This window comes from Brachyhypopomus gauderio, chromosome 4 (genome assembly GCF_052324685.1).
Source record: "Brachyhypopomus gauderio isolate BG-103 chromosome 4, BGAUD_0.2, whole genome shotgun sequence".
Classification (NCBI taxonomy): domain Eukaryota; kingdom Metazoa; phylum Chordata; class Actinopteri; order Gymnotiformes; family Hypopomidae; genus Brachyhypopomus; species Brachyhypopomus gauderio.
Window position 1 is genome coordinate 7,441,864 of NC_135214.1, and position 27,259 is coordinate 7,469,122.

General features: G+C 51.2%; 1 protein-coding gene across 1 annotated transcript in view; it reads right to left on the reverse strand.

Annotated features, from left to right (window-relative positions):
* Positions 1–26,224, reverse strand: part of LOC143511544 (immunoglobulin superfamily member 3-like) — a 63,263-nt gene extending 37,039 nt beyond the window's left edge. Inside the window, exons 1-2 of the mRNA XM_077001149.1 lie at positions 24,975–26,224; positions 5,375–5,755 (exon numbers count right to left, since the gene is read on the reverse strand). Coding sequence (XP_076857264.1) covers positions 5,375–5,755; positions 24,975–25,014 — 421 coding nt within the window. The 5' untranslated portion in view covers positions 25,015–26,224. The remainder of the gene's footprint in view (positions 1–5,374; positions 5,756–24,974) is intronic.
* Positions 26,225–27,259: the final 1,035 nt, after the last annotated feature.

Sequence of the window (27,259 nt, forward strand, 5' to 3'; positions counted from 1 at the left end):
TGGGCAACGTGTCAGGATGAGGCAGAGTTGCTCAGGTTACTTACTTGTAGTTACAGAAGGCTGGTGTGTGTGTGTGTGTGTGTGTGTGTGTGTGTGTACGCACACACATGCACGTGTGACCTCACAAAGGTATCAAGTGTGCTGTTGGAACATGATTCCTGCAGTGTGTCCTTGTAGGAGGTACAGGAATCACACCCTCACCACTGACGCACCAATGACACACCAGTGATGCACCACAGACTCACCACAGATACACTACTGACGCACTATTACACAGACAAGCTGCTACAGGCCAGCGGCCGCCTGCCATGACACAAACAACAAACAACAAAGCATCAACAGACAGGCAACAGAGCAACAGACAGGACATCTGTAGGTGAGGGAAACTGTGTGTATGTGTGTGTGTGTGTGTGTGTGTGCTCGTCACACTGGCGTGAGGGACTGGTTCTGTGTGTTCGACGGTGGCGATGCAGCCGTCAGTGTGGAAACGACTCGCTCTCACGGTCAGTGTTTACCACACACAGGTTCTCACGCTCACACGCACAAAGAGCCAGATAACACTCACTCACTCACTCACTCTCACTCTCTCTCTCTCTCTCTCTCTCTCTCTCTCTCTCTCTCCCTCCCTCCCTCCCTCCCTCCCCTGGCCTGCATGAACATGCTCTCCCTCCCCTGGGCTCAACATGCTCCAGCACTCCAAACCCCACTGCTCCATCTACACCACCCCTCACCATCTACACCACACCACCCCTCCATCTACACCACACCACTCCTCCATCTACACCACACCACCCCTCACCATCTACACCACACCACTCCTCCATCTACACCACCCCTCACCATCTACACCACACCACTCCTCCATCTACACCACCCCTCACCATCTACACCACACCACCCCTCACCATCTACACCACACCACTCCTCCATCTACACCACCCCTCACCATCTACACCACACCACCCCTCACCATCTACACCACACCACTCCTCCATCTACACCACCCCTCACCATCTACACCACCCCTCACCATCTACACCACACCACTCCTCCATCTACACCACACCACTCCTCCATCTACACCACCCCTCACCATCTACACCACACCACTCCTCCATCTACACCACCCCTCACCATCTACACCACACCACTCCTCCATCTACACCACACCACTCCTCCATCTACACCACCCCTCACCATCTACACCACACCACTCCTCCATCTACACCACCCCTCACCATCTACACCACACCACCCCTCACCATCTACACCACACCACTCCTCCATCTACACCACCCCTCACCATCTACACCACACCACTCCTCCATCTACACCACACCACTCCTCCATCTACACCACCCCTCACCATCTACACCACACCACTCCTCCATCTACACCACCCCTCACCATCTACACCACACCACTCCTCCATCTACACCACCCCTCACCATCTACACCACACCACTCCTCCATCTACACCACACCACTCCTCCATCTACACCACCCCTCACCATCTACACCACACCACTCCTCCATCTACACCACCCCTCACCATCTACACCACACCACTCCTCCATCTACACCACCCCTCACCATCTACACCACCTCTCACCATCTACACCACACCACTCCTCCATCTACACCACACCACTCCTCCATCTACACCACACCACTCCTCCATCTACACCACCCCTCCACCACTCACCCATCTACACCCCCCCCATCTTCATCATACACAGATGATCAGTACTGCTATCTCACCAGGGTACAGTGCATGCAGAGATTAAACATGATTACTGGAAAAGACGTCTAGCCGGTCGTGCTGTGAACCATTTTCACTGAACACAGTAACCCCCCCCCCCCCACCCCCCACCCTTTGACTGACACCCCTGACACACAGCCCTGTCATGTTAAAGACGCTGGTGTGTCATGTTAAAGACGCTGGTGTGTCATGTTAAAGACGTGCTGCTTGATCTCTAGGAGGGCTGAGACACCTGATAGCTCCTTTCATCTCAGAGGAACCTTGGCCAGATGCACACAACCCCACATAACCCCATACAGCCCCACAAGCCCTCCCGCACAACCCCCCACACCCCTACACAGCACACAGCTCCCAGGTCCTGAAACAAAGCCGTTCTTTGAGAGTCTGCACTGTGCTATTTTTGCCGAAACAGTAACTCTCCTGTAATACATCACAGGTCTCATCTCAGCAGTTAATGACCCAGAGTAACTTGGGTTACTTTTCTCTTGTGTTTACTGAAGGCCTAAGGCTGGTGCACGTGCACGTGTGTGTGTGTGTGTGTGTGTGTGTGTGTGTGTGTGTGTTTCATACAGTGTGTAAAGCAGACAGACCCACAGGGGGAGAGTGAATAGATGAGACAGGTGGGGTGGGAGGGAAACTCCTGAGTGGCTCTCACAGGTGCATGTGCAGACCCCGAGCAGCCAATCACAGCACATTACAGTGGAGTAGGGGAGGGGCTTCAGAGAGCCATAGTGGGTTAAGACGGTAGGAACTCAGATGTGTGTGTGTGTATGTGTGTGTGTGTGTTTCATACAGTCTAACTCGAAGAGTCCAAGTCAAACGGTGTGGGGACAGGTGTCTGGGCCCGTGAGACTGGTGTGTGTGGCAGGACTGGCACAGCCACGCAGGCCGGTCCACTTCGTGCCATGCGGGGGGTGAGCGGTACCGGCCGCCCCACCATGCCACCTGTGACTAAACCCTCTGCAAGCGCCATGAATCAGGTGATAAGTGGCTACAGTGGAACGTCCTCCTCTTCCACTCAGACCTCCAACAGCAGAACCGGGTCGGACAGCCATGAACACGTGTGCAGCGGCAGAAGGGGGAGGGGGGTTGTGAGGGGGCGTGGCCGTGGAAGGGCAGTAAGGGGGCGGAGACCAACGCATCTGTCCTGAAACAGGTGGTTCTCGGCATGAAGCTCTTCACACTTGCCAGCACACACAACGCATCACTCACGACTCACGCCCTCATACCATATTAAAAATCCCCCCGCTGGTATGCACAGACATACTGTACATATATCTATACACACACACACGATAACACACACACTCTTGACTATCCATACACACACACACACAGACACCAATGCTAAAGCATGTCATCCTAGAGATAGGATCTCTCAGTCAGCGGAGAAAACAGTGAGTTTGGACTCGTCTGTGTTATATGTTAAGTGGAAATGGCAGATTAAGACCCTGCAAAGCCTCCAATCCCTACAACATACTGAAGGGCTTGTCTGTCTCCACCCATCCCTGTAAACATACTGAAGGGCTTGTCTATCTCCACCCATCCCTGTAACATACTGAAGGGCTTGTCTGTCTCCACCCATCCCTGTAACATACTGAAGGGCTTGTCTGTCTCCACCCATCCCTGTAACATACTGAAGGGCTTGTCTGTCTCCACCTCCCTGTAACATACTGAAGGGCTTGTCTATCTCCACCCATCCCTGTAACATACTGAAGGGCTTGTCTATCTCCACCCATCCCTGTAACATACTGAAGGGCTTGTCTATCTCCACCCATCCCTGTAACATACTGAAGGGCTTGTCTGTCTCCACCCATCCCTGTAACATACTGAAGGGCTTGTCTATCTCCACCCATCCCTGTAACATACTGAAGGGCTTGTCTGTCTCCACCTCCCTGTAACATACTGAAGGGCTTGTCTGTCTCCACCCATCCCTGTAACATACTGAAGGGCTTGTCTGTCTCCACCCATCCCTGTAACATACTGAAGGGCTTGTCTGTCTCCACCTCCCTGTAACATACTGAAGGGCTTGTCTGTCTCCACCTCCCTGTAACATACTGAAGGGCTTGTCTGTCTCCACCTCCCTGTAACATACTGAAGGGCTTGTCTATCTCCACCCATCCCTGTAATCTGTTACAGGGATGGGTGGAGATAGACAAGCCCTTCAGTATGTTACAGGGATGGGTGGAGACAGACAAGCCCTTCAGTATGTTACAGGGATGGGTGGAGATAGACAAGCCCTTCAGTATATTTAATGTCACATAGCTGCTATTAATGTTTAATTGTGCTGGACTGAACATATCCTTCCTTATCTGACATGGTGATAGAAACAGAATAAAAGACACTAATGACTGAGACCCACCACACACACACTTCCCAGTACACACACCCTAGTACACACACCCACACCCCAGGACACACACCCACACCCAGTACACACACCCACACACACACACACACCCCAGTACACACACCCACAATGAGCCACACTAGCACACACCCACAGTCAGCCACATTATGCCTCTGACAAACATATCTCCTAAAATGTCACAATAAAAATATTATTTTTACCACATATTTGAGGGGAGGGAGCGGGCTTGTGTATGCGTGTGTGTGTCAGGGGAGGGGGCGGTGCTTGTGTGTGAGGGGAGGGGATGGTACTTGTGTGTGAGGGGAGGGGGCGGTGCTTGTGTGTGAGGGGGAGGGGGCGGTCCTTGTTTGTGCAGGGAGGGGCGGTGCTTGTGTGTGAGGGGAGGGGGTAGTGTTTGTGTGTGAAGGGAGGGGACGGAGCTTGTGTGTGAGGGAAGGGGGTGGAGCTTGTGTATTTGTGTGTGTGTGTGTGTGTGTGTGAGGGGAGGGGGCGGTGCTTGTGTATCTGTGTGTGTGTGAGGGGAGGGGGCGGTGTTTGTGTGTGAGGGGAGGGGGCGGAGCTTGTGTGAGGGGAGGGGGCGGTGTTTGTGTGTGAGGGGGAGGGGGCAGTGCTTGTGTATCTGTGTGTGTGTGTGAGGGGGGAGGGGGCGGTGCTTGTGTATGTGTGTGTGTGTGTGTGAGGGGGGAGAGGGCGGTGCTTGTGTATGTGTGTGTGTGAGGGGGGAGGGGGCGGTGCTTGTGTATCTGTGTGTGTGTGTGTGAGGGGGGAGGGGGCGGTGCTTGTGTATGTGTGCATGTACAGGACTGCTTGCTTTAATTATGCTTGTAATGAAAAGGCTAACGATGACTGTACGATGGTGGCAGCTAACAGAGCGTGGAGCAGGCGTGCACCCTGGTTAATGGCCGGGTGGGCAAACACACAGATGGACTGGCATTCTGTCAGGTAGTGAGTCCACGACACCACCAGCACCCGCCAACCACGTCAGTCCACTTAGGCAATAAACCTCCGCCAATTAGCGCTGCTCCATTAGTGTGGTGGATGGAGAGGTTGGAGCGGGTGGGCGGGGCCAGATTACCCATGAACCAGCGGAAACAGATGTTGTGAATGCAGCTGGGGAACCTCGTTAGGAATGAAATGAGCAGAAAACGTGATTTTGTGCGTGTACACGCCTCTGAGGCTAAAACACGCCGAGCGTGTCGCACTAAAGCTGCACGAGGCCAGCAGCCCCTCGTGTCACTCACCAGTGAGGTTGGTGCGGGCGCTGTAGGAGCCCAGGTACTGCCCGTCCGTGTTGGGCGTGTAGCACTCGAACACGCCCTGGTCGGACGCCTGCACCTTGGTGATGTGCAGCAGGGCGGAGTCGCGGCCCAACCTCTCCACGTAAATCTCCTTGTTGTTGACGCGCTGGGCGTACACGGCGTAGGCGTAGTTCTGCTGCGCTGTGCTGACCATGCGGATCTCGCGGTCGGGGGCCGTATGCAGGTACATGGACCACTCGAAGTCCTGCTCCACGCCCTCCCTGTAGCCCGACACGTTACACCACACGGTCACGTGGGAGCCCTCCGTACGCACCAGGGGCCCCGGCTGTACTGTGACCAGCCTCTGAGCTGAGGTTGTGCCAACTGAAGGAGAGAGAGAGAGAGAGAGAGAGAGAGAGAGAGAGAGAGAGAGAGAGAGAGAGAGAGAGAGAGAGACTGTTAGAGAAATATTTCAACTTTGTTGTTTATAATTTTTTTTTTGTTGTTTATAACAGGTTCACATTTCACTCCTGTAAACACGCACACTCCAGCGAACCATGTACGGGCACACACACACAGATACACACACACACACAGACACACACACACACAGACACACACGATGAACAGGTGTCTATGGCATAATTAAAAATTACATGATTAAACATGATTACAACGATTCATTGCCATGGTGTGAAGAGCACAGAACTGGGTTAATGGAAGTGCACTGTTAGACATAAACATGACGGTCACGCAGACCGAAGCCTTTCATATGTTGTATTCTGTTTTGACTTTTGAAAAACCCCAGCTGACACCTCTATCCAGCTCCGCACCCACCCACCCACCCAGCCCCTCAGAGGAGGGTGTCGGTGCCATCAGCGAGGACAGGCTCTGGCCCAGGACTGAGTGGACAGCTGGCAGTGTCTGCATTCTGTTTCGACTTCTGAAAGGCCACAGCTGACACCCTCATCCAGCCCCGCCCCCATCTGCAGGGCGGGGCTGCACTGTGGCCTGGCGATGACACGCGTGAACAGGTGGGGGCAGTAGCGGAGAACGATGCCCGCATGTCAACGTCCATTCAGATGGAGGAGTAAGGGATAGCCCATCTGCTGCTGAGTGCCGTCTGGTGTGTTCCTGTGACCGTGTGTGTGTGTGTGTGTGTGTGTGTGTGTGTGTGTGTGTGTGTGTTAAAGAGATGGTGAGGGAGTGAATGTTCTCCACAGCTCAGCAGATCAGTCTATGATTTAATTACAATGAAATATGTGCAAGCACCAGTGCACAGAGGACTGGCACACACACACACACACACACACAGGCACACATGGGTGCGCACACACACACACACACACACAGGCACATGTGGGTGCACTCACACACACACACACACACACACACACACACTCTCTCTCTCTCTCTCTCTCTCACACACACACACACACTCTAACACACGCACAAACACACACATGGGTGCACACATACATACACACAGGCACATGTGGGTGCAGTCACACGCACACACACACACACACACACACACACACACACACACACACACACTCTGTAATGTCTCATGCTACACTGTGTGTCACCAGGTGACGTGAGTCCCGACCGTCGCCCACGCCCCATGACTACACGCCTGCACGTGGTGGGTGTGTCACTGCAGTCGTCATCCTCACCGCCTGCTGCCTTGACTGAAGGCTGTCTATCCCTCCCCCGCAGTTGCGGTTCCCTCACACACACTTCTGGCTGTCTCCAGGCCTCTGCGCTCGGGTCATGTCTGGACGCGCCACGCGGCTGCCTGCGTGCTGCTTTGTCTCGTTCGGGAAACGTGCCCACAGACGCACGGCAGCGTGAGCAGCACATTCCGGACGGGTGACAGCCACCGTCTCTCCGAGAAAGGCACCGACAAAAGGAATAAACTCTAGCAACTGTGTTCCTGCACGGATAAACACGACAGCTGTCCTGCAGGGGAACTGCTCTTCCTGAGCACAGACACGTGCGCAGAGTGCTGAATCACACACTGGAACGGGCCACCAGACCGAAGCAGCGCAATATGAGACGGGTGGTGTGTGTGCGCCGGCGGCCGGGTTCAGCTCACATCCACTGAGGTTTTTATCATTAACCAATCAAACTGCGAGTGTGACTAATGCAAGATTCACTGTGCAGGTCAGCGTCGTTCAGAGCCTGATTCAGCGATGGTCCTAATTCAGCGACAGGCAGGATGTACGTCTCAGAAGCTGGAAACAGCAGGACACTGGCACATGTGAGTCTGATCCACAGAGGACTAGGTCTTAATCTGTTGATCTGATCAGTGGTGAGCTCTCTGTGAGCTCTGCCCAGGACCACAGCTGCTCCATGTGGGTCACGCTGGAACCGTCCAGAATAACCAGCCACTTCAATACCGTCGTCAGAGGTGTATGGATGTACAAACACACGCACACACGTTTTTCTACGAACGATTAGTAATGCTTTCTGGGAGACTGCACCTGTTCCCAGGGCCCTGAGTAAGAGCTTGAGTAAGGCAGCTCATGTTTCGCTGGCCAGCATGGCAGGCCCCGACACAGCGGTCGCAGTCACGCCTAGTTTGGGACACTCCCAGCACCTGCATAATCAGCCACAGAAACCTTAAACCCATTCTCACTTCCTGTCAGCTCCGGCTAAAGTTTCATTGGCCAGAGGCCTTTGCCACATGACACCCACCCCATTATTACATCATAAAGCAAGTCCCACAGGAGACACGAGAGTGGCCACTTTCCAAACAACAACAATTAAAGCCGCAGAAGTGAAGCGAAGCCTCGGAGAGTGCAGGGAAGTGCAGGGAATCAAAGGCTTGTACATCCGCACGCGTGTTGCTGCTTCTGAAAGTGACCAGCAGAGGAGACATAAAGTGAAGAATGAAGGGGGATGAAGACTTAAACAAGTGAGGGAGACAGGGAGAAGGGAGAGGGGGAGAGAGGGAGAAGAGAGAGACTGGTGGCTGAAGTACTTCAGTCCTTGGTCAGCAGAAAGCTGTGGGTTAAAGGCTGGGAAGGATCCCGGCACCGTCCCTGCCCATAAGACACAGGGCTGCAAGGGTTTAATTGCTTCTCTCTGAGTTCTATAATAGAGGGGCCATGTTTACCACTGCTGGCCCCCAGTACATACGGCTGAACCCACACACACCTGCACAAATGATTGGGCTGTCCAAAAAAGACACAAGACAAACTGGCCCAGAACCATTAATACCCTCACTACTGCTCAGACAAACCCAGAGGAGCAATTACAGCCAATCGCTTCTGTGCATCTTCACCAGACCTGAGGTTTAACACACACACACACACACACACACACACACACACACACACACACACACACACACACACACACACACACACACACACACACACACACAGACAAACACACACACACCACAAAGGTATTGTCAGACTAAAGTTGCCCAATTATAAGATGATTTAGCCAGTGAAATGACTGGGCTGCCTGCCTCAGGAGGAAAGCAAATGATACATTATGAAGCTGAACATGAGCGAGGATGTCCGTGAGGGAGGGGTGTCTCGACGTCCACACAGACATCAGCACAAATGTAGGACAAAGACAAACGCCGGTCCAGATCCAGCAGACAAGGAGGGTGGGTGTTTGCAGACATCCAGTGGCTCTTTTCACCTCTGTGAGCACTGCTGTCTGCAGCCACACACAGAAACTAAGACTTTCCACACCAGCTCCTTTCTGAGCAGTCAGCTCGGACCCAGACTCACGGACATGGTACATTTATAGTGCAGTGGGCCTGCAATGAGTGCCGACACGCAGAGCTTAGAGCCCCAAACCATCAAGACGTGCTACCAGAATCAGTACAATTAGAATCAGAGTCCACACAATAAAAATCAGAATTGGAATCAGAATGAGTACTACAAGAATTTTAATTTCAATAAGAATCATTACAATTAGAATAAAAATCAGAATTTGTGCTTCTGGAGCAGTAATTCATTAAGAGTCAGACACTTAAGAAGAGCTGTTCAGGCCTCTCCAGGAGAGGATTACATCATTCTAAAACAAAGGTATTACCAGCAGAGCGGCTTGTGTGCATGTGTGCCAGTGTTATTATGTACTGTCCTACTGGTCTTTTTATGTCTAACTGAAACATCTGTTCAGAGCTAACAAGTAGAAAAGGCACCCAAGCAGAGAAGTTGTTTTAGGAGACTTCCAGAGATATTCAGTGAGACTCCAGTGTTAAAAACCAATCAAAACCAATCACTGGTTACATAAACAACTTAAAGAATGAGAAACTGTCTAGTATCTCTAACTTGGGTCGAACCAACAGAAGCTTATGAGGCTGAAATAATAACGAAGAACTTAACTGAAAGGCCCTAAACTACGGCCCTGACAGTGGAGACAGGTGGTGGATGTGACAGGTGGATGTGTACGGGGTGACAGATGGAGACAGGCGGATGTGTACGGAATGACAGATGGAGACAGGCGGATGTGTAGAGGGTAACAGATGGAGACAGGCGGATGTGTAGAGGGTAACAGATGGAGACAGGCGGATGTGTATAGGGTAACAGATGGAGACAGGCGGATGTGTAGAGGGTAACAGATGGAGACAGGCGGATGTGTAGAGGGTAACAGATGGAGACAGGCGGATGTGTAGAGGGTGACAGATGGAGACGGGTGGATGTGTACGGGGTGACAGATGGAGACAGGTGGATGTGTACGGGGTGACAGATGGAGATAGGTGGATGTGTAGAGGGTAACAGATGGAGACAGGTGTATGTGTAGAGGGTAACAGATGGAGACAGGTGGATGTGTAGAGGGTAACAGATGGAGACAGATGGATGTGTATAGAGTAACAGATGGAGACAGATGGATGTGTAGAGGGTAACAGATGGAGACAGGTGGATGTGTAGAGGGTAACAGATGGAGACAGATGGATGTGTATAGAGTAACAGATGGAGAGAGATGGATGTGTAGAGGGCAACAGATGGAGACAGATGGATGTGTATAGAGTAACAGATGGAGACAGGTGGATGTGTATAGAGTAACAGATGGAGACAGGTGGATGTGTAGAGGGTAACAGATGGAGACAGGTGGATGTGTAGAGGGTAACAGATGGAGACAGGCGGATGTGTATAGAGTAACAGATGGAGACAGGTGGATGTGTATAGAGTAACAGATGGAGACAGGTGGATGTGTAGAGGGTAACAGATGGAGAGAGATGGATGTGTAGAGGGTAACAGATGGAGACAGATGGATGTGTATGGGGCTGTGGGCAGGAGTGTGTGTGCAGGAGAACAGATCCAGGCCTAAAAAACACAGGTGTGAAAGCAAGACCTTCACCATAACAACACCACTGTGGAACAAACTTGGCTGAGGCAACACTAACACACACACACACACACACACACACACACACACACACACACACGCACACAAAACACATGCACACACATACAGAGTCATGGTAGTCCATAGCAGAGCGGAGCGGAAGTGATTAATGAGGAAGGTCCTCTGCCTAGAGGGACAGAGGAAGTGTGTGTGTGTGTGTCTGTGTGTGTGTGTGTACACAGAGGTAGACTAAGGACACTGTGTAGAACACAGCATGTGTGTGTGTGTGGGGGGGGGTAAGACAGAAGATAATGAGGTCTGCAGAAGTGTGTGTACGAGCGTGTGTGTGTGTGTATGTGTATAATGAGAGGCTCTGGCAAGCAGAGTGGAATCTGGAGGGAGGAATGACCCACAAGGCCCAGGTCAAGGGCATGCTGGGATTTGGCTGTATGTCAAACCTGTCTGCCCTGCCTTCACCTGACCCGCACCCACCTGTTTGACCCGCCCCCACCTGTTTGCCCCACCCCCACCCTCAGCTATACCTTCATTCACCAGCTGTCCCAGACTGGTGTGAGGAGGAAGGATGCGTGAGAGTCTGACCATATTCACGAACGCCACATTCTCCTGCCGTAGGGGCATAGAGGGCGTCTGGCCTTCTGAGCATCAGTCTGTAAAGGTTATGATGAAGGATGAACCCACCCCACCTGTACTGGACTACTGAGTACTGGACTACTGTACTGGACTACTGAGCCCAGGAAGCAAGGATTGATGAAGTACCCACATTCCCTGGACACAGGCACGTGTGCTTATCTGGCTTATCTGCTCCTGGACACAGGCACGTGTGCTTATCTGGCTTATCTGCTCCTGGACAAAGACACATGTGCTTATTTGCTCCTGGACACAGGCACGTGTGCTTATCTGCTCCTGGACACAGACACGTGTGCTTATCTGCTCCTGGACACAGACACGTGTGCTTATCTGCTCCTGGACACAGGCACGTGTGATTATCTGCTCCTGGACACAGACACGTGTGATTATCTGCTCCTGGACACAGACACGTGTGCTTATCTGCTCCTGGACACAGACACGTGTGATTATCTGCTCCTGGACACAGACACGTGTGCTTATCTGCTCCTGGACACAGACACGTGTGATTATCTGCTCCTGGACACAGACACGTGTGATTATCTGCTCCTGGACACAGACACGTGTGCTTATCTGCTCCTGGACACAGACACGTGTGATTATCTGCTCCTGGACACAGGCACGTGTGATTATCTGCTCCTGGACACAGACACGTGTGATTATCTGCTCCTGGACACAGACACGTGTGCTTATCTGCTCCTGGACACAGACACGTGTGATTATCTGCTCCTGGACACAGACACGTGTGCTTATCTGCTCCTGGACACAGACACGTGTGATTATCTGCTCCTGGACACAGACACGTGTGATTATCTGCTCCTGGACACAGACACGTGTGCTTATCTGCTCCTGGACACAGACACGTGTGATTATCTGCTCCTGGACACAGACACGTGTGATTATCTGCTCCTGGACACAGACACGTGTGATTATCTGCTCCTGGACACAGACACGTGCGCTTATCTGCTCCTGGACACAGACACGTGTGATTATCTGCTCCTGGACACAGGTACATGTGCTTAGATGTTCCTCTGCTTCCCTCCACTCCCCTGTGATGGTGAGATATGTTGTCAGGTCTTCTGTCTCCCAGGCTTTCAGTCTCAACCTATACATTCTTTTCCTATGTATATGTACATTCATATGTATATTTCAGATGGAGTAAAAAAAAATCCGCAAATGTTAAAAGGGTTTTTCTGTTCTGTACTGAAACATCATTTCATCATTTCAATCTCGTCTCTGGGCTCTGTAATGAGACAGGCGTCCCCCTCCACACTCACATGGGCTGGGCAGACGTTTTCCTGTGATCATCTGAAGAGGAATTAAATGCAGTGAGAATGTTTCTGAAAAAAGCCTCAAAGGAATGCAATCTGCTTAAAAATGCTCCTTCCTTCCTTTGATCCTTCCCTGGTGCGCTGAGGGTCGACTCTCACTACACATGTTCCCACCTACTTCTTGGCATGCACAACACTCAGGGGTGAAAGGCAGGACTGTCTGCATGCCCGCTGACCCGCCCACATGCCCGTCTGACCCGCCCACATGCCCGTCTGACCGTCAGCTGGACTCACTGCTGTTCCAGTACAGAAGCACTCTCGCTGCTGAGATCTCGCCACTGTACCAGCAGCTGAGAGAGTCAGACAGCCTGGATGCCATTCTTTGCCCCCCCTCTCTTTCTCTCCACCCCACCCCTTCCTCCTCCTCCCTCTCTCTCACCCTCTCCCATCCCCATCTCTCATGTTGGAGGGGCCTAAGACACACTGAGAGACATGAAGCGTCTGTCTGGCTGCCCCCCGCAGCTCCGAGAGGCTGGCGTGAGTGTGTGAGTGTGAGTGTGTGTGTGTGTGTGTGTGCCGCTGGAGTGGCAGCTGTAGAGCTTCACAGTGCTGCTGTTACATAAGACACAACAACGCCAGCAGCATTGTCAACGAGCATGAAACGAGACGAGACGGAGCTGAGCAGAGAATTTGCTCTCCCAGTACTCTACATACTTGGTATTGATGTGCTGGCACTGCATGCAAAAAATGGCATCGTTAAAATGGCACCGTTTAAAAAATGGCATCGTTAACATGGCATCGTTAAATACGGCGTCGTTAAAAATGCCATTGCTAAGTGGTAAACAACATGCTGGAAGCAGAGGCAGCTGGAGGACGGGTAAAACCCCACCCCCCTCATACCCAACCACCCTTAGACCCCACCCCCCTCATACCCAACCCCCCTCATACCCAACCACCCTTAGACCCCACCCCCCTCATACCCAACCACCCTTAGACCCCACCCCCCTCATACCCAACCCACCTCATACCCCACCCCCCTCAGACCCAACCACCCTCAGACCCCACCACCCCCATACCCGACCAACCTCATACTCCACCCCCCTCATACTCCACCCCCCTCATACCCCACCACCCCCTCATACCCCACCACCCCCTCATACCCCACCAACCTCATACCCCACCACCCTCATACCCCACCCGCCCTTATACCCCACAGGATTCCTCCTGCTTGTGTTGGACTTTGAACCCTTAGAGATGAGGGGTGAGCCAGTGCGAGAGTGGTAGTGGGGGAGTGGTGTAGTGGTAGTGGTGTAGTGGGGTAGTGGGGCAGTGGTAGAGGGGGAGTGGTAGTGGGGGAGTGGGGTAGTGGGGCAGTGTGGGAGTGGTAGTGGGGTAGTGGTAGTGGGGCAGTGCGGGAGTGGTAGTGGGGCAGTGCGGGAGTGGTAGTGGGGCAGTGCGGGAGTGGTAGTGGGGTAGTGTGGGAGTGGTAGTGGGGTAGAGGTAGTGGTGTAGTGGGGTAGAGGTAGTGGTGTAGTAGGGTAGTGGGGTAGTGGTGTAGAGGTAGTAGTGTAGTGAGGTAGTGGGGCACACTGGACTCCATCACAGCTGGGTGTGAAGGACTCAGACTGCAGCAACACTACTTGGGCTTCATCCAGCAGGCAGAGCGAACACCAACACTCACAGCCCACAGGACCCCACAGGACCCCACACAACTGGGCTTTCATTTGCTTGGGAATTTTAGTTACTCAACATTTTTGTAAAGAGAGAGTTTTGTGACATTCTGAACTGGCTTTTCTATTAACGGTTTTTATTATTCATGTGTGCATGGTCCTCGTTGGTGTGCTGTCCTGGTACGTGTGTGCTGTCCTCATAATTGTGCGCTGTACTTGTACGTGTGTACTATGAACATTGTGAACACTATGAACACTGAATCAGACAAACTGTGAAACCTTAGTGTCAAAAACTGCACTGTGTACGTCTAGTGGTGATGCTGTAAAATAACAGCACCTCACCCTACAGCCCCTGAAACTCAACAGTCCTCAGAACAGCCCCGACACCTGCACACGTAGACGACGGGGACCCAGCAGTCCTCAGAACAGCCCCGACACCTGCACACGTAGACGACGGGGACCCAGCAGTCCTCAGAACAGCCCTGACACCTGCACACGTAGACGACGGAGACCAAACAGTCCTCAGAACAGCCCCGACACCTGCACACGTAGACGACGGGGACCCAGCAGTCCTCAGAACAGCCCTAACACCTGCACACGTAGACGACGGGGACCCAGCAGTCCTCAGAACAGCCCTGACACCTGCACACGTAGACGACGGAGACCAAACAGTCCTCAGAACAGCCCCGACACCTGCACACGTAGACGACGGGGACCCAGCAGTCCTCAGAACAGCCCCGACACCTGCACACGTAGACGACGGGGACCCAGCAGTCCTCAGAACAGCCCCGACACCTGCACACGTAGACGACGGAGACCCAGCAGTCCTCAGAACAGCCCCGACACCTGCACACGTAGACGACGGGGACCCAGCAACGGCCCGACACTCCTACAGATCAGAGCGACAGCAGCCAACTGTGCTGAAAGGAGGTTCTGTCTGCCAGAGCTTCCTGAGTGGCAAACTCACCCAGACCTTTTAACAGGGAAGCGGGGGAGACGTGCCAGTGGAGCGCTGATGGGCTGACTGTGTGTCTGCCTGCGTCTGTGAAGGAGGAAGTACAGCTAGCTGACCAGGCTGCCGTTATCCGAGACAGGGAACAAACCCCCAAGCCCAGCACCCACTTCCGAAAAACACACTTTCTGAGGATGGACGGATGTGGTTAATCAGGTCTGCAGTGACGCGGCCCGGCACCTGCTGTCATACCAGACACACACCATTACACCATGGGGGGAGAAAGATGAAAGTGTGAAAGAAAAGACAAACAGCTTTGCTTTACTTTACTGGAAGACCATGGCAGGCAGCAGGGCGGCGCTGTGTGGGGGGAGCAGGCTGATGGAAGCCTCACCTCCTGCACATAGGAGACCTGCATCCTAACAAATGAATTGGCCTCTGCTCCTAAAAAGCTGTTTCTTTGGACACCAGCAGCAAGATTAGCAGGTAATTGGGGTCTGGGGTGTGGCTGGGGCACAGTTGGGGGGCGTGGCTGAGGTCAGGTTCCTCTCGATGGCCCACAGGGTCATTACTGATAAAAAGAGAAATGTTTTCTTCTCATATTGCAACTCCAACTCCACGTTGGAGTGGGTGGAGTGGGTGTGAGGCGGTGTGTTGGGCGGTGGCGACGCCCATGTTTGCGCATACGACTGTACGTGAGAAGCAGGATGATGTCAGCACTCTCCTGGAGCTTTCAGAACGACCCGACGTTACACGCAACCACAGCCTGCATTAGCAGCTGCCTCAGAATGAGCGGTGTTGTTACCGGCGGCGACGCGGATCCGGGAAGCACTTATAGGATAATGTAGCATTGGGGCATTGGGGCATTAGTGGCGTGGGGCATTAGTGGCGTGTGCTATTGCGTCCCTATTGTGCTAATGCACATGGAGAACAGGCAGGCTGTGTGGACAGCAACACCATCACACACCAATCCCCCCATCATCACACACCAATCCCCCCATCATCACACACCAATCCCCCATTACACCACTCCCCCCATCATCACACACCAATCCCCCATTACACCACTCCCCCCAACATCACACACCAATCCCCCATTACACCACTCCCCCATCATCACACACCAATCCCCCATTACACCACTCCCCCATCATCACACACCAATCCCCCATTACACCACTCCCCCCATCATCACACACCAATCCCCCATTACACCACTCCCCCCATCATCACACACCAATCCCCCATTACACCAATCCCCCCATCATCACACACCAATCCCCCATTACACCAATCCCCCCATCATCACACACCAATCCCCCATTACACCACTCCCCCTATCATCACACACCAATCCCCCATTACACCACTCCCCCCATCATCACACACCAATCCCCCATTACACCACTCCCCCATCATCACACACCAATCCCCCATTACACCACTCCCCCATCATCACACACCAATCCCCCATTACACCACTCCCCCATCATCACACACCAATCCCCCCATCATCACACACCAATCCCCCATTACACCACTCCCCCCATCATCACACACCAATCCACCATTACACCACTCCCCCCATCATCACACACCAATCCCCCATCATCACACACCAATCCCCCATCATCACACACCAATCCCACCCATCATCACACACCAATCCCCCCCATCATCACACACCAATCCCCCCATCATCACACACCAATCCCCCCATCATCATCATCATCACACACCAACCTCCCCATCATCACACACCAACCCCCCCATCATCGCACACCACTCCCCCCATCATCACACACCACTCCCCCCATCATCACACACCAATCCCCCCATCATCACACACCAATCCCCCCATCATCACACACCAATCCCCCCATCATCACACACCAATCCCCCATTACACCACTCCCCCATCACACACCAAACCCCCCATCATCACACACCAAACCCCATCATCACACACCAAACCCCATCATCACACACCAACCCCCCCATCATCACACACCAACCCGCCCCCCATCATCACACACCAATCCCCCCGTCATCACACACCAATCCCCCCATCATCACACCAATCCCCCCATCATCACACACCAATCCCCCCATCATCACACACCAATCCCCCATTACACCACTCCCCCATCACACACCAAACCCCCCATCATCACACACCAAACCCCATCATCACACACCAAACCCCATCATCACACACCAATCCCCCCATCATCACGACACCAATCCCCCCCATCATCACACACCAATCCCCACCCCCATCATCACACACCAAATCCCACCCATCATCACACACCAATCCCCCATCATCATCATCACACAATCCCCCATCACACACCAATCCCCCCCCCCATCATCATCATCATCATCACACACCAATCCCCCCATCATCACACACCAACCACCCCCCCCCCCCCCCCCCCCCCAATCATCATCATGGCCCAGGATGCACAAGCTACTCTGCACTCTGGACACAGTACTGGACGTGACATGGCAACAGTGCTGTGATGAGTCTGGAAGTGAATGGGTCAGAAATGCTGCTTTCAGCCTTGTATGTTTTTTCTTTCTCTATCTCTCTCTCTCTCTCACACACTCACACACACACACACACACACACACACACACACACACACACACACACACTTTCTAAACTGGGATGCTGAAAGGATGGGTGGTGTACTCTGGAGCCAGAGCAGGTTGGGTCTGGAGGACTGTAGCAACAGCAGCCCCTGCACTCAGAAACAGGTGGTGCTACACACAAGGACAACACGCGCATGCACACACACACACACACACACACACACATACATGCTTCTTGTGTGTGTGCACGTGTGGAACAGCTGCAACATGTGTGCATGTCTTCCATGTCAAATGGAACGTGTAGCAGAACCCGGATCAGGTGGCAAGATCCCAGGAGCAGAAGGGCATAGAGACAGCCCACTAGGACGAGGGCTTCTCAAACAGCGCTTTTTTGTGACACACAACACACACACGCACACACAGTATGAACACCACACATAGCTGTGTATTCCCCCCACATGGGGCAACATGTACAGGTTCCTGAACAACTATCAGGGTATCATGGGTAAGTTGTGTTTGGTGTGTGGTGTTGGAGGGTCAGGCTGGAGAGCTGACCCCAGTCACCCGAGCCCAGCGGGAGAAGCACCTGACCCAGTGTGCCTGCACAAACACCACACACCAGAAACACGGAGGCACTGTTCATTGATCCTGGTAGTTCATTTACTGGTTAATTTACCTTGAGATCAATACTAATCTCTGTTTTACACTCACTGATACTGTAGCACTGGGATCTTTGTGGGAAGGGCCTGCTAATGGGGCTCTGGAAGCTGATTGGCTCGAAGCACAAAACTCCATGTGACTAATCATCCACGCCCACTTTCAGGGCTGGTTTAGCCCCGCCTCCCTCTTCCGGCCCAGGACAGCGGGACATGCTAGACATGCCAGGGCAGGATAAGCATCACTGATGACTCTGGGCCACCATATGCGTGTGCGTATAAATACCCACCAATTAAACAAATCTTTTTTCTACTCTGCTTTTATAACTCTATCTGTGCCTTCCATCCATCCATCCATCCATCCATCCATCCAACTCCCCATCTCTCCATAAATTCCAGGCATTTGGAGCCTTTATCATTCCATCCATCAACAATGGACATGTTCAAATATTTAGTGTTTGTGACCAAAGCGCTCAGTCATGCCCTAAGAGGGGGTAGTGGGGTAGAGTTGGCCCTTTTGCCCACCTTGCTGTCTGGGCTGATGAGTGATCTGGTCTGGGCTCTTCCAGACTCTCTTCTCCTGTCCCTGACCTTCTCCCTCTCCCTCTCTCTCTCCCTCTCCCTCTCTCTCTCCTTTCCCCCTCCCTCCCCCTCTCTCCTCGTCCACTGTGGGGGTCCCATTCTACCCCCTGCCAAAATTCATATTTAGAATTTATATTTAAACAACAAAAAATGTTTTATTAAAAAAAAAAGGTTAGATTTTTTAAATGAATTAACAGCTCTTCTATGCATGTTTAAAATGTACGAATCTTTAAATGCATTTAAAAGCATCCATATAGGAGCAAACAGACTCAGACATGCTACATTACAGACATGCAACATCACAGACATGCAACATTACAGACATGCCATGTGCACAGACATGCACAGAGACAGACATGCCAAATTACAGACATGTCATAGTACAGACACGCTGCATTAACACAATCACATCCCACCACACACACATGAGCCATGAAGAAACACTGGTCTTCAGGCTTTCTTCTATACACACAAACACACACAATTAATTAGTGAGAGAAGTTTTGCAGTTTTGTTCAGCAAACACAAACTGGGTAATTACAAGTGAATGTGGACTGGAGTGCCTTCTATGAAGGTTTGAATCTCCATCTGCACGTTTGTGCATCCCGCTTCTGATTGGAATGGAAACTAATTAGTGATTAATTAGTCTCTTCTGGCTTTGGCCTCCTGGCTGTCACATTACGCTTTTATGCTGCTGTGGAGAGCTACATTAGAGGAAAACGGGGGCCTTCATCCATCTCTCCAGCCATCTCATCTCCATCCTTTTCCCCTCCCTCTCTTCATCCCTCTCTCCTCTTCCTCTGCTGGCATTTCCTACCATCTTTACACACGCGTCCGTTCCCGAGGAGAGTGAACCGGACCGACAGTGGCCGTCTGACCTGCAGATAGCTCCTACCCCCCCCCAGAGGTCTCGCTGAGGTGGTGGGGCAGCTCGGCGTTTAAGACCTGACCAGGACTGCTGGGGCGTGTGTGTGTGTGTGTGTGTGTGTCACTGGGGGCAGAAAGGAGGGCCTGTCCGCCATGACGCTCTGTACTCTGCTGAAGATGTTACAGAAGGCGGGACTTCTCTTGATTACCAGGTGATGGGGCGGAGCCATGCTAATGTCCCCTCCCACTCCACAGTCTCCACAGGCAAAACACACAAAGAGGAAGAACACAACTTTGAAGCTCCCCTGCATAAACACACACACACACACACACACACACACACACACTCCCTCTTGCATAGTCAATACAAACAACTGAGACAGAAATCAGGACACAACCAAGCTAGGGCTGGAGCTGCCCAAAGTCTCTGCAGCAATGAGATCAGTGGGTCAGCAACCATACTGAAACTCAACAACACACGCAGAGTTAGACGTTTACAGACGGATGCCCTCTGGCTGGGGTTAGCCATCAAACCACGGGGGACAATGAGCTACAGTCTAGTCTCATTTCACAACAGTAGTGAGACATAAACAGGAGGTTTAAACATTGTTCTTCAGACAACTGGCTCTACCACAACCATTCTACCTGTGCCCTTATCGAAGAGGGACACAAACACTACTGTAGCTGATATTCACACATGAACACACACCACCCATACACACCCCCTCACCATTCACATACCCCCTCACACACCACCTCACACCACCCACCCCCTCACACAAACCCTCTCACATACCCCCTCACACCATATATACCACCAACCAGCCCTCACATTTTCACCCTAATCCTATCACTAACCCTAACCCTTTCTGTGAAAAACCAGAACCATGCCGCATTTAAATCCTAGACAAACACATTTATATACAAAAACACCATCCCATCTCGTTTATTGGTTACACGCCATGCCACCTCGTTTATGGGTTACACGCCACACCATGTCGTTTATGGGTTACACGCCACACCATGTCGTTTATGGGTTACACGCCACACCACCTCGTTTATGGGTTACACGCCACGCCATTTCGTTTATGGGTTACACGCCACGCCATTTCGTTTATGGGTTACACGCCACATCATGTCGTTTATGGGTTACAAGCCACGCCACCTCGTTTATGGGTTACACGCCACGACACCTCGTTTATGGGTTACAGGCCACATCACCTTGTTTATGGGTTACACGCCACGCAATCTCATTTATGGCTTACACGCCACGCCACCTCGTGTATGGGTTACACGCCACGCTAACGCCACCTCTGAGAGCAGGCAGCAGTAATCTAGGAGTAATCTATAATCATATACTGACAACAAAAGGTCAAAGTCAAAGCAGAAGCAACTACTACAGCTAGTCCAAGAACTGAAGACAAGCAAACTTCCACAAACACCATCAACAGAACAGAGCTGTGAACACACACCAGGCCTATGAATACACACCAGGAGCACAACATTTGTAACTCTAACTACTACTTATATTAATAATCACAGCTATAAAATCATTCATATAGTACAAAGTTATAGGAGTGTTGGGAATGATGGAATATATTGATATTAGCTTTACATCATAATTCTATAAGCAGTTGGGCAGAGCACAGTCATAGTGTTGGGTACTGTGAGGACGACTGGACCAAACACACACAACCAAAAAGACGAACAGGAACCCACGTCCAGAACCTGCAGCATGAAACACACAAGTCCTGTAGGATTTACTATCTAGGAATCAAACTGACTATACTCTCAGGGCTCAGAGTGCTCACACACACACACACACACACACACACACACACACACACAGGTCAACACAGAGGTCTATTTGGGAGCCTCACAGCTGGGGGTTTGTCCATTAGCACCACACTCTCAGAGCTGCAAATGCTGGCTGACGTTCTCACAGCAGAGGTGACACTGGGGGTCCAACACGGGCCTCACACCCCTCCGCCAGAACCGCACGGCCTTACGAGGAGGCGCAAATTCCCTCTCCTCACAGAAAGGGAGCAGCTGGACAAGCTTGTGTGAGCACGGGCTTGGAGCGTCTGAGGCTTCTTCACCCAGGCCTGCCCCAGGTGGTGGCCATGAGGAGAAGGGTGGGGCTGTGGGACTGTGAGGGGGGGGGGGGGGGGGGGGGGGGGGGGCAGCTCACTCTCCCCAGCAGCTGTGTGTGTTGGGCTCTACACCTCACACAGCCAGAACTACAGCAGCACGCCCCTACACCTGTCAGGTCATCGCACGCTAACCCCCGCTGTGCTTGGTTTCTCCATCCTACACACGGCACATTCATTTCGGAGTGCTAATGGTTTCAGATACATTGTACAAGACTGCAGTTCAAGTGTTGTGGTGTTAAAGTGCTAGACTTGCATTAAAGCCCATGGAAGTGGTAGGCAACGTATTGGGTAGGAGAAATGCTCTCTGAGCTCCACACGGGCTGAACCAAGACCATCGACGGCTAGTAAAGCCGCAGGACTGAACACAATCATCTCCCCATCACATTTGTTTATTCTCACCCCGTTTGCAGCAGTACACTCTCCTGCCATTGATCACACAAATAGTTTATTTTTGTCATTCTCTCTCCTAAAACCAATCTGTGAATGGAACCACAATTGTGATTTTAAACATTGTTTCTTTGCAAAGAAAGACTGTGTGTGGGTTTTTACCATTTTTCAAGGAAAAAAACTAATTATAAAGACGAGACAGACAAAAAATGCTTTTATAGCACCTTTTACTATTCGGCAGGTCTATTGAACACATATAAATGAAGAAGTGGTTTTATGACCTCTGCTTTTATGAACAGATTTAGAGAATAACACAGATGCTGGGAGAGAGACAAAGAGAGAGAGTGACTGGGAGAGGGAGAGAGAAAGGGGAGATAGAGAGAGAAGGGAAGGAGATGGGGAGAGAAGGGAAGGAGATGGGGAGAGGAGATTAAGCTTTGATCGGTTGATTTTTTTTTTATATTTTGTCATCTAGGAAAGTCACATGGGTGTAAAAAAAAAAAAACAAAAAACAAAATGTTCTTCCTCACTGTCTCACCACTCCTGTCTGTCTGTCTGAACGCTCCCTCACTGTCTCACCACTCCTGTCTGTCTGTCTGAACGCTCCCTCACTGTCTCACCACTCCTGTCTGTCTGTCTGAACGCTCCCTCACCGTCTCACCCCTCCTCTGTCTGTCTGGAAGAACGCTCCCTCACGTGCGTCCACAGCCAGGAACCTCACTGCACACTGCCAGAAAGCAGCTCCAGCAGACAACACACTCACAAGCAGCACCACTGAGCAGAGGTGTGGCTGGGACATGGGCGTGGCCAGGGGCGTGGTCAGGACAGGGGCATGGTCAGGACTCCCTTGTGATTTTTTTTTTTGTCATTTCAGAGTTCTGACCTACTGATCTATAATTTATGGAACATTTTCTAATTCACTACTTGCAATATTTATAATCTTTTCTGCATAGTCTTTAAACAAGAACACTGGTATGAGACCACAGTAATCAGTGCAAGTCCTTTTCTGTAAAACCTGCTGAGCTTTGAAGATCATGATTCCAGTAGTTTAAAAAGAACATCCCTGCACCCCTGTGGGACCACGTGTTCTCCAAGCGAAGGATCAGACTGGCACCAGGGCTCTGGTCCTGCGGGAGTCCCGAAAGCCAACAGTGGACACAGGATCTGTGCGCAAGCCCCTCCCTTCCCCCCGCCCACAGGACTACCATGTCTCTGCCCAGGAAAGAAGAGCCATCTGTTGTTTGTTTAGATGCAGGGAGTATATTTTAATGAGAGGATGAGAAGGGGAGGTTGTTTCAAAAAGGTGCGTAGGTGCTTTCTAAGCATGTTCAAGAAAGGTGATCAACATAACATTATCTACTTTAATTCTGCTGATCTGTTTTGATTGGTGGGATTTAAATGAGGGGGAGGTAAATCTTCAGTGAGGCATTTAGCTCAAGGTTACAGTAACCTAGTTTAATAACAAAGGCTGTGCGCACGCACACACACACACACACACACACACACACACACACACAGCACTCATCAGACCCATGCATAAACAAAGTGTCAGCCACCATGTATCAAAGTTACACACACACACAGCTAGACAAACGCAGCTACTCTCGTAAACTACCAGTCCAGGCCAGGCCAGTTCCCAGCACCAGCCCCGTAATGATGCGTTTGGACCCGTGATGTCATTCAGGCGCTACAGAATCCAGGTGTTTGAGTTAACAGCTCACCTCTAGGAACAGGAGGGCGTCTCTGACCTCATGTCTCACATCTGTACCGCCTTCCAGCAGTCCGTGTGAAGACAGTGAAAATAGGAGGTCATGACCTTTCATATTAATGTTGGGGGGGGGGTACTTAACAGTCCATCATCAGAATACCCGTGATCAGTTAACTTGATTTATTCCGCGTAAAGACCTCCAGCCATTCTCCAGTGCACTCTGGACCCACATTAACCCCTGCATGCCCCGCCTGCACGCCTGATCAAACACAGCTGGCTGGTTTGTTTGTGTGGAAGGGGAAACGAAGGCTGGATGACGGCTCCACACCACCAAACCTCACCGTCCCTGTTCAACCTGTCATGTTGTAGGGCAATTCAAACAGATCCGTTATGGACGCAGTCAAACTTGAATGAATTAAAGACCACCACTAAATGTTGTTATTACATTTTACACAGTGAATGTGTGGTATTAGCTTAATTCGCACTAAAACAATCAAATAACTTTTCTGTTCATCTCGTCTCAACAACCATGGTGCTAAACGGTTTGGTACGTTGTATGCACACAGCGGAATTAAACGTTTTGCTGAAGAAACAGTTTTTAATGAAAGTACCACAAGGCGAACTGGAACACGGTCCTAACACCTCACGTGAGCGTGTTACCGTGCACGCGCTACGACGGGGACGACGGAGCAGCGCGAGCGGCAAAATCAGCAACAAGTCCAGCTCGCGTGATGATGCGAGACGGTGCACGGATTTACGAGACGGGCTGCAAGGTCGCCGAACCGCAGCGGGACTCACCGTAAAGAGCGCAGGCTAAAACCAGCCATTTGATATCCATCGCGTTCACGTCTCGCGCTGCGGTCCAATATCGTTCTGAATTGAGAAAAATGAAACTTCCTTATCCAAACACGCAGCACGGCTGATGAATTAAGTCCGTAACGCAGGTCTGGACGGGTATTCCTCCGGACCTCGGTACTGGCCGCTTCCCAGTCCTCCCCTGCGTTCGTACGGGCAGTGTCGTTCCCGGGAAAAGAGAATGATCCGTTTTCCAATCCTTATTTAGTCAGACGCGTGAACACCAGGTGCGTGTCCGATATCCTTCTCTCACGTGCACAAATCCGATGTTCTGTCTTGATTGCGGTCCCGTAGGTGTAGAGACCGAGTCTATCTATCTCGCATCTTACCTAATAACGCGTCGGAGTGCCGGCAGCCCACGCACGAGAAGAACCGAATACCAGTTTGTGGAAGTGCAAGAACGAGTCAGACACTGGTGCTCCAATAACTTGGGGGGGATATTCGGTACGCCGTTGATCGTGCTCGTCTGAAAGCGAACGCCGTGATTCGTGCGCCACGTTCGGCGCTCCGGTAGTGCGCGCGGAGCGTGCACGGTGATGCTGGTGAGATATCACCTTCAGCAGCGGCGCTCCTCACTATTGTCACGAGCGAGAGGCGCGCACAAAGGAAACCCAGGTGGCCCGGCCCATTTGACTTTCAAGATGATTTCAACTTGTCGAAAAAAGGCATCGTGCGTTATCTAAAGAACGAGGAACGATCGCATCTTCGATCAGGGCTTAAGAACACCGCAGTGTTACTCTAGATCAAATAGAGAATGATCCTCGGAACGTTCGCGCAAGCACCGTTGGCTCGCGCTCACCCTCGCTGTGCTCCACGCTCGTGAATCAAGCGCGCGAGGGGGTCCTTTGCAATTTCGAAGAAGAAATTAGTTCACGGTACTGACCACAAGCGTGCAGTCGGATTTCTGTTAAATGACTGTCCAGTGGTGCAAAGATCGTCCCAACGGTCTGTTCTGTTGGAACCTCGTTCAGCGGTAAAAGCGGTTAAAAACACAACTCGGAACTCTACAAAGATCAAACCAGAGCAGGCAGAAATTAAGTAGTTATTTTTTTTCCTGCTTGAAATCACTAACTCGATTGCTTGTCCCTTTTAAGCCAGGTAGTAAAAATCACAAGACGTATTTTTATCCTTGTCTGAACCTAAGAAGCTGTTGGAGAATATTCCTCAAATTTCGAAACTACCAGGCCCTCCCCTTAGCCGGTAAGCCTGCTTTTAGGTGGCGTTCATTGTTTAAACCACGCCTGTTATCCAAATAAGGATTTCCTATCATTCTGCCCCCTAGTTGTGGAAAGCGTCAGGTTCGTCAGTTCAATTCCAGGGAAATAAGTATTGGAGAAAAAAACCACGTTACGCAACCGAGACGCAAATTTCGCAGTTTCGGGGAACAGGTAATGCACGACTGCCTCCGTAACTCTTGGGTCTGTCACACTCATGGCAATGAACCCATTCAATAAATGTGAAACTGCAAAATAAAACGATGAAGACCAACAATATATTAACGTGGTTGTGCTTTCTTCATGAGAGACCTCAGTATGGAATACGTCCTACTCGTATACAATATTCACACCAATCCATCTTTTAATGTTCAAGATGAAAGATGTTAAGTCACTGTTTTATGCTGCTAATGATCAGCCATTGGTCAGGTTTTGTCAGATGATGTTAATGAAGCAGGTTTACAGTGATAGCCATGAAGAAAGCTTCAACATCTCAGTGAATACACAAAATAAAGGAATATAGTTTTGTTTACCACACACCTCTAAGTCACTGGTGGATGTTCAGGCTGTCTTTATTCACGCTTTCATCCCACTAAAAATCAGAGTCTGACTGGTCACATGTGGGTGCAGAGAGGCATCAGAAGTCCAGAGAGGAACTCAAAGTCTTACAAACTCCTCATCATCCTCTTTCCTAACGTCCCCCCTCCCCCCATGTTTCCTGAAACAAGACAGATGATATGATGAGACAGTTGGGGGAGGCGGGCTCTTCCACACAGCTGTCATGGGTGTCATACAGGACCAGCTCTCTCCTCCAGAAGACAAGGACCCATCTCCACATCTCTGTCTAAGGAAACATCTGTAGGAACATTGATCTCCGCCACGACAGTTCCTATAGTTCCTATAGTACAGGGACATTACTGAACACAAGGAATGTGGAAATAGTTTTGAATAGGAGGATGAGGAGCTGGATGGAGAGTGAGATAATTGAACTGACAGCTTATTAGACCCAAATAA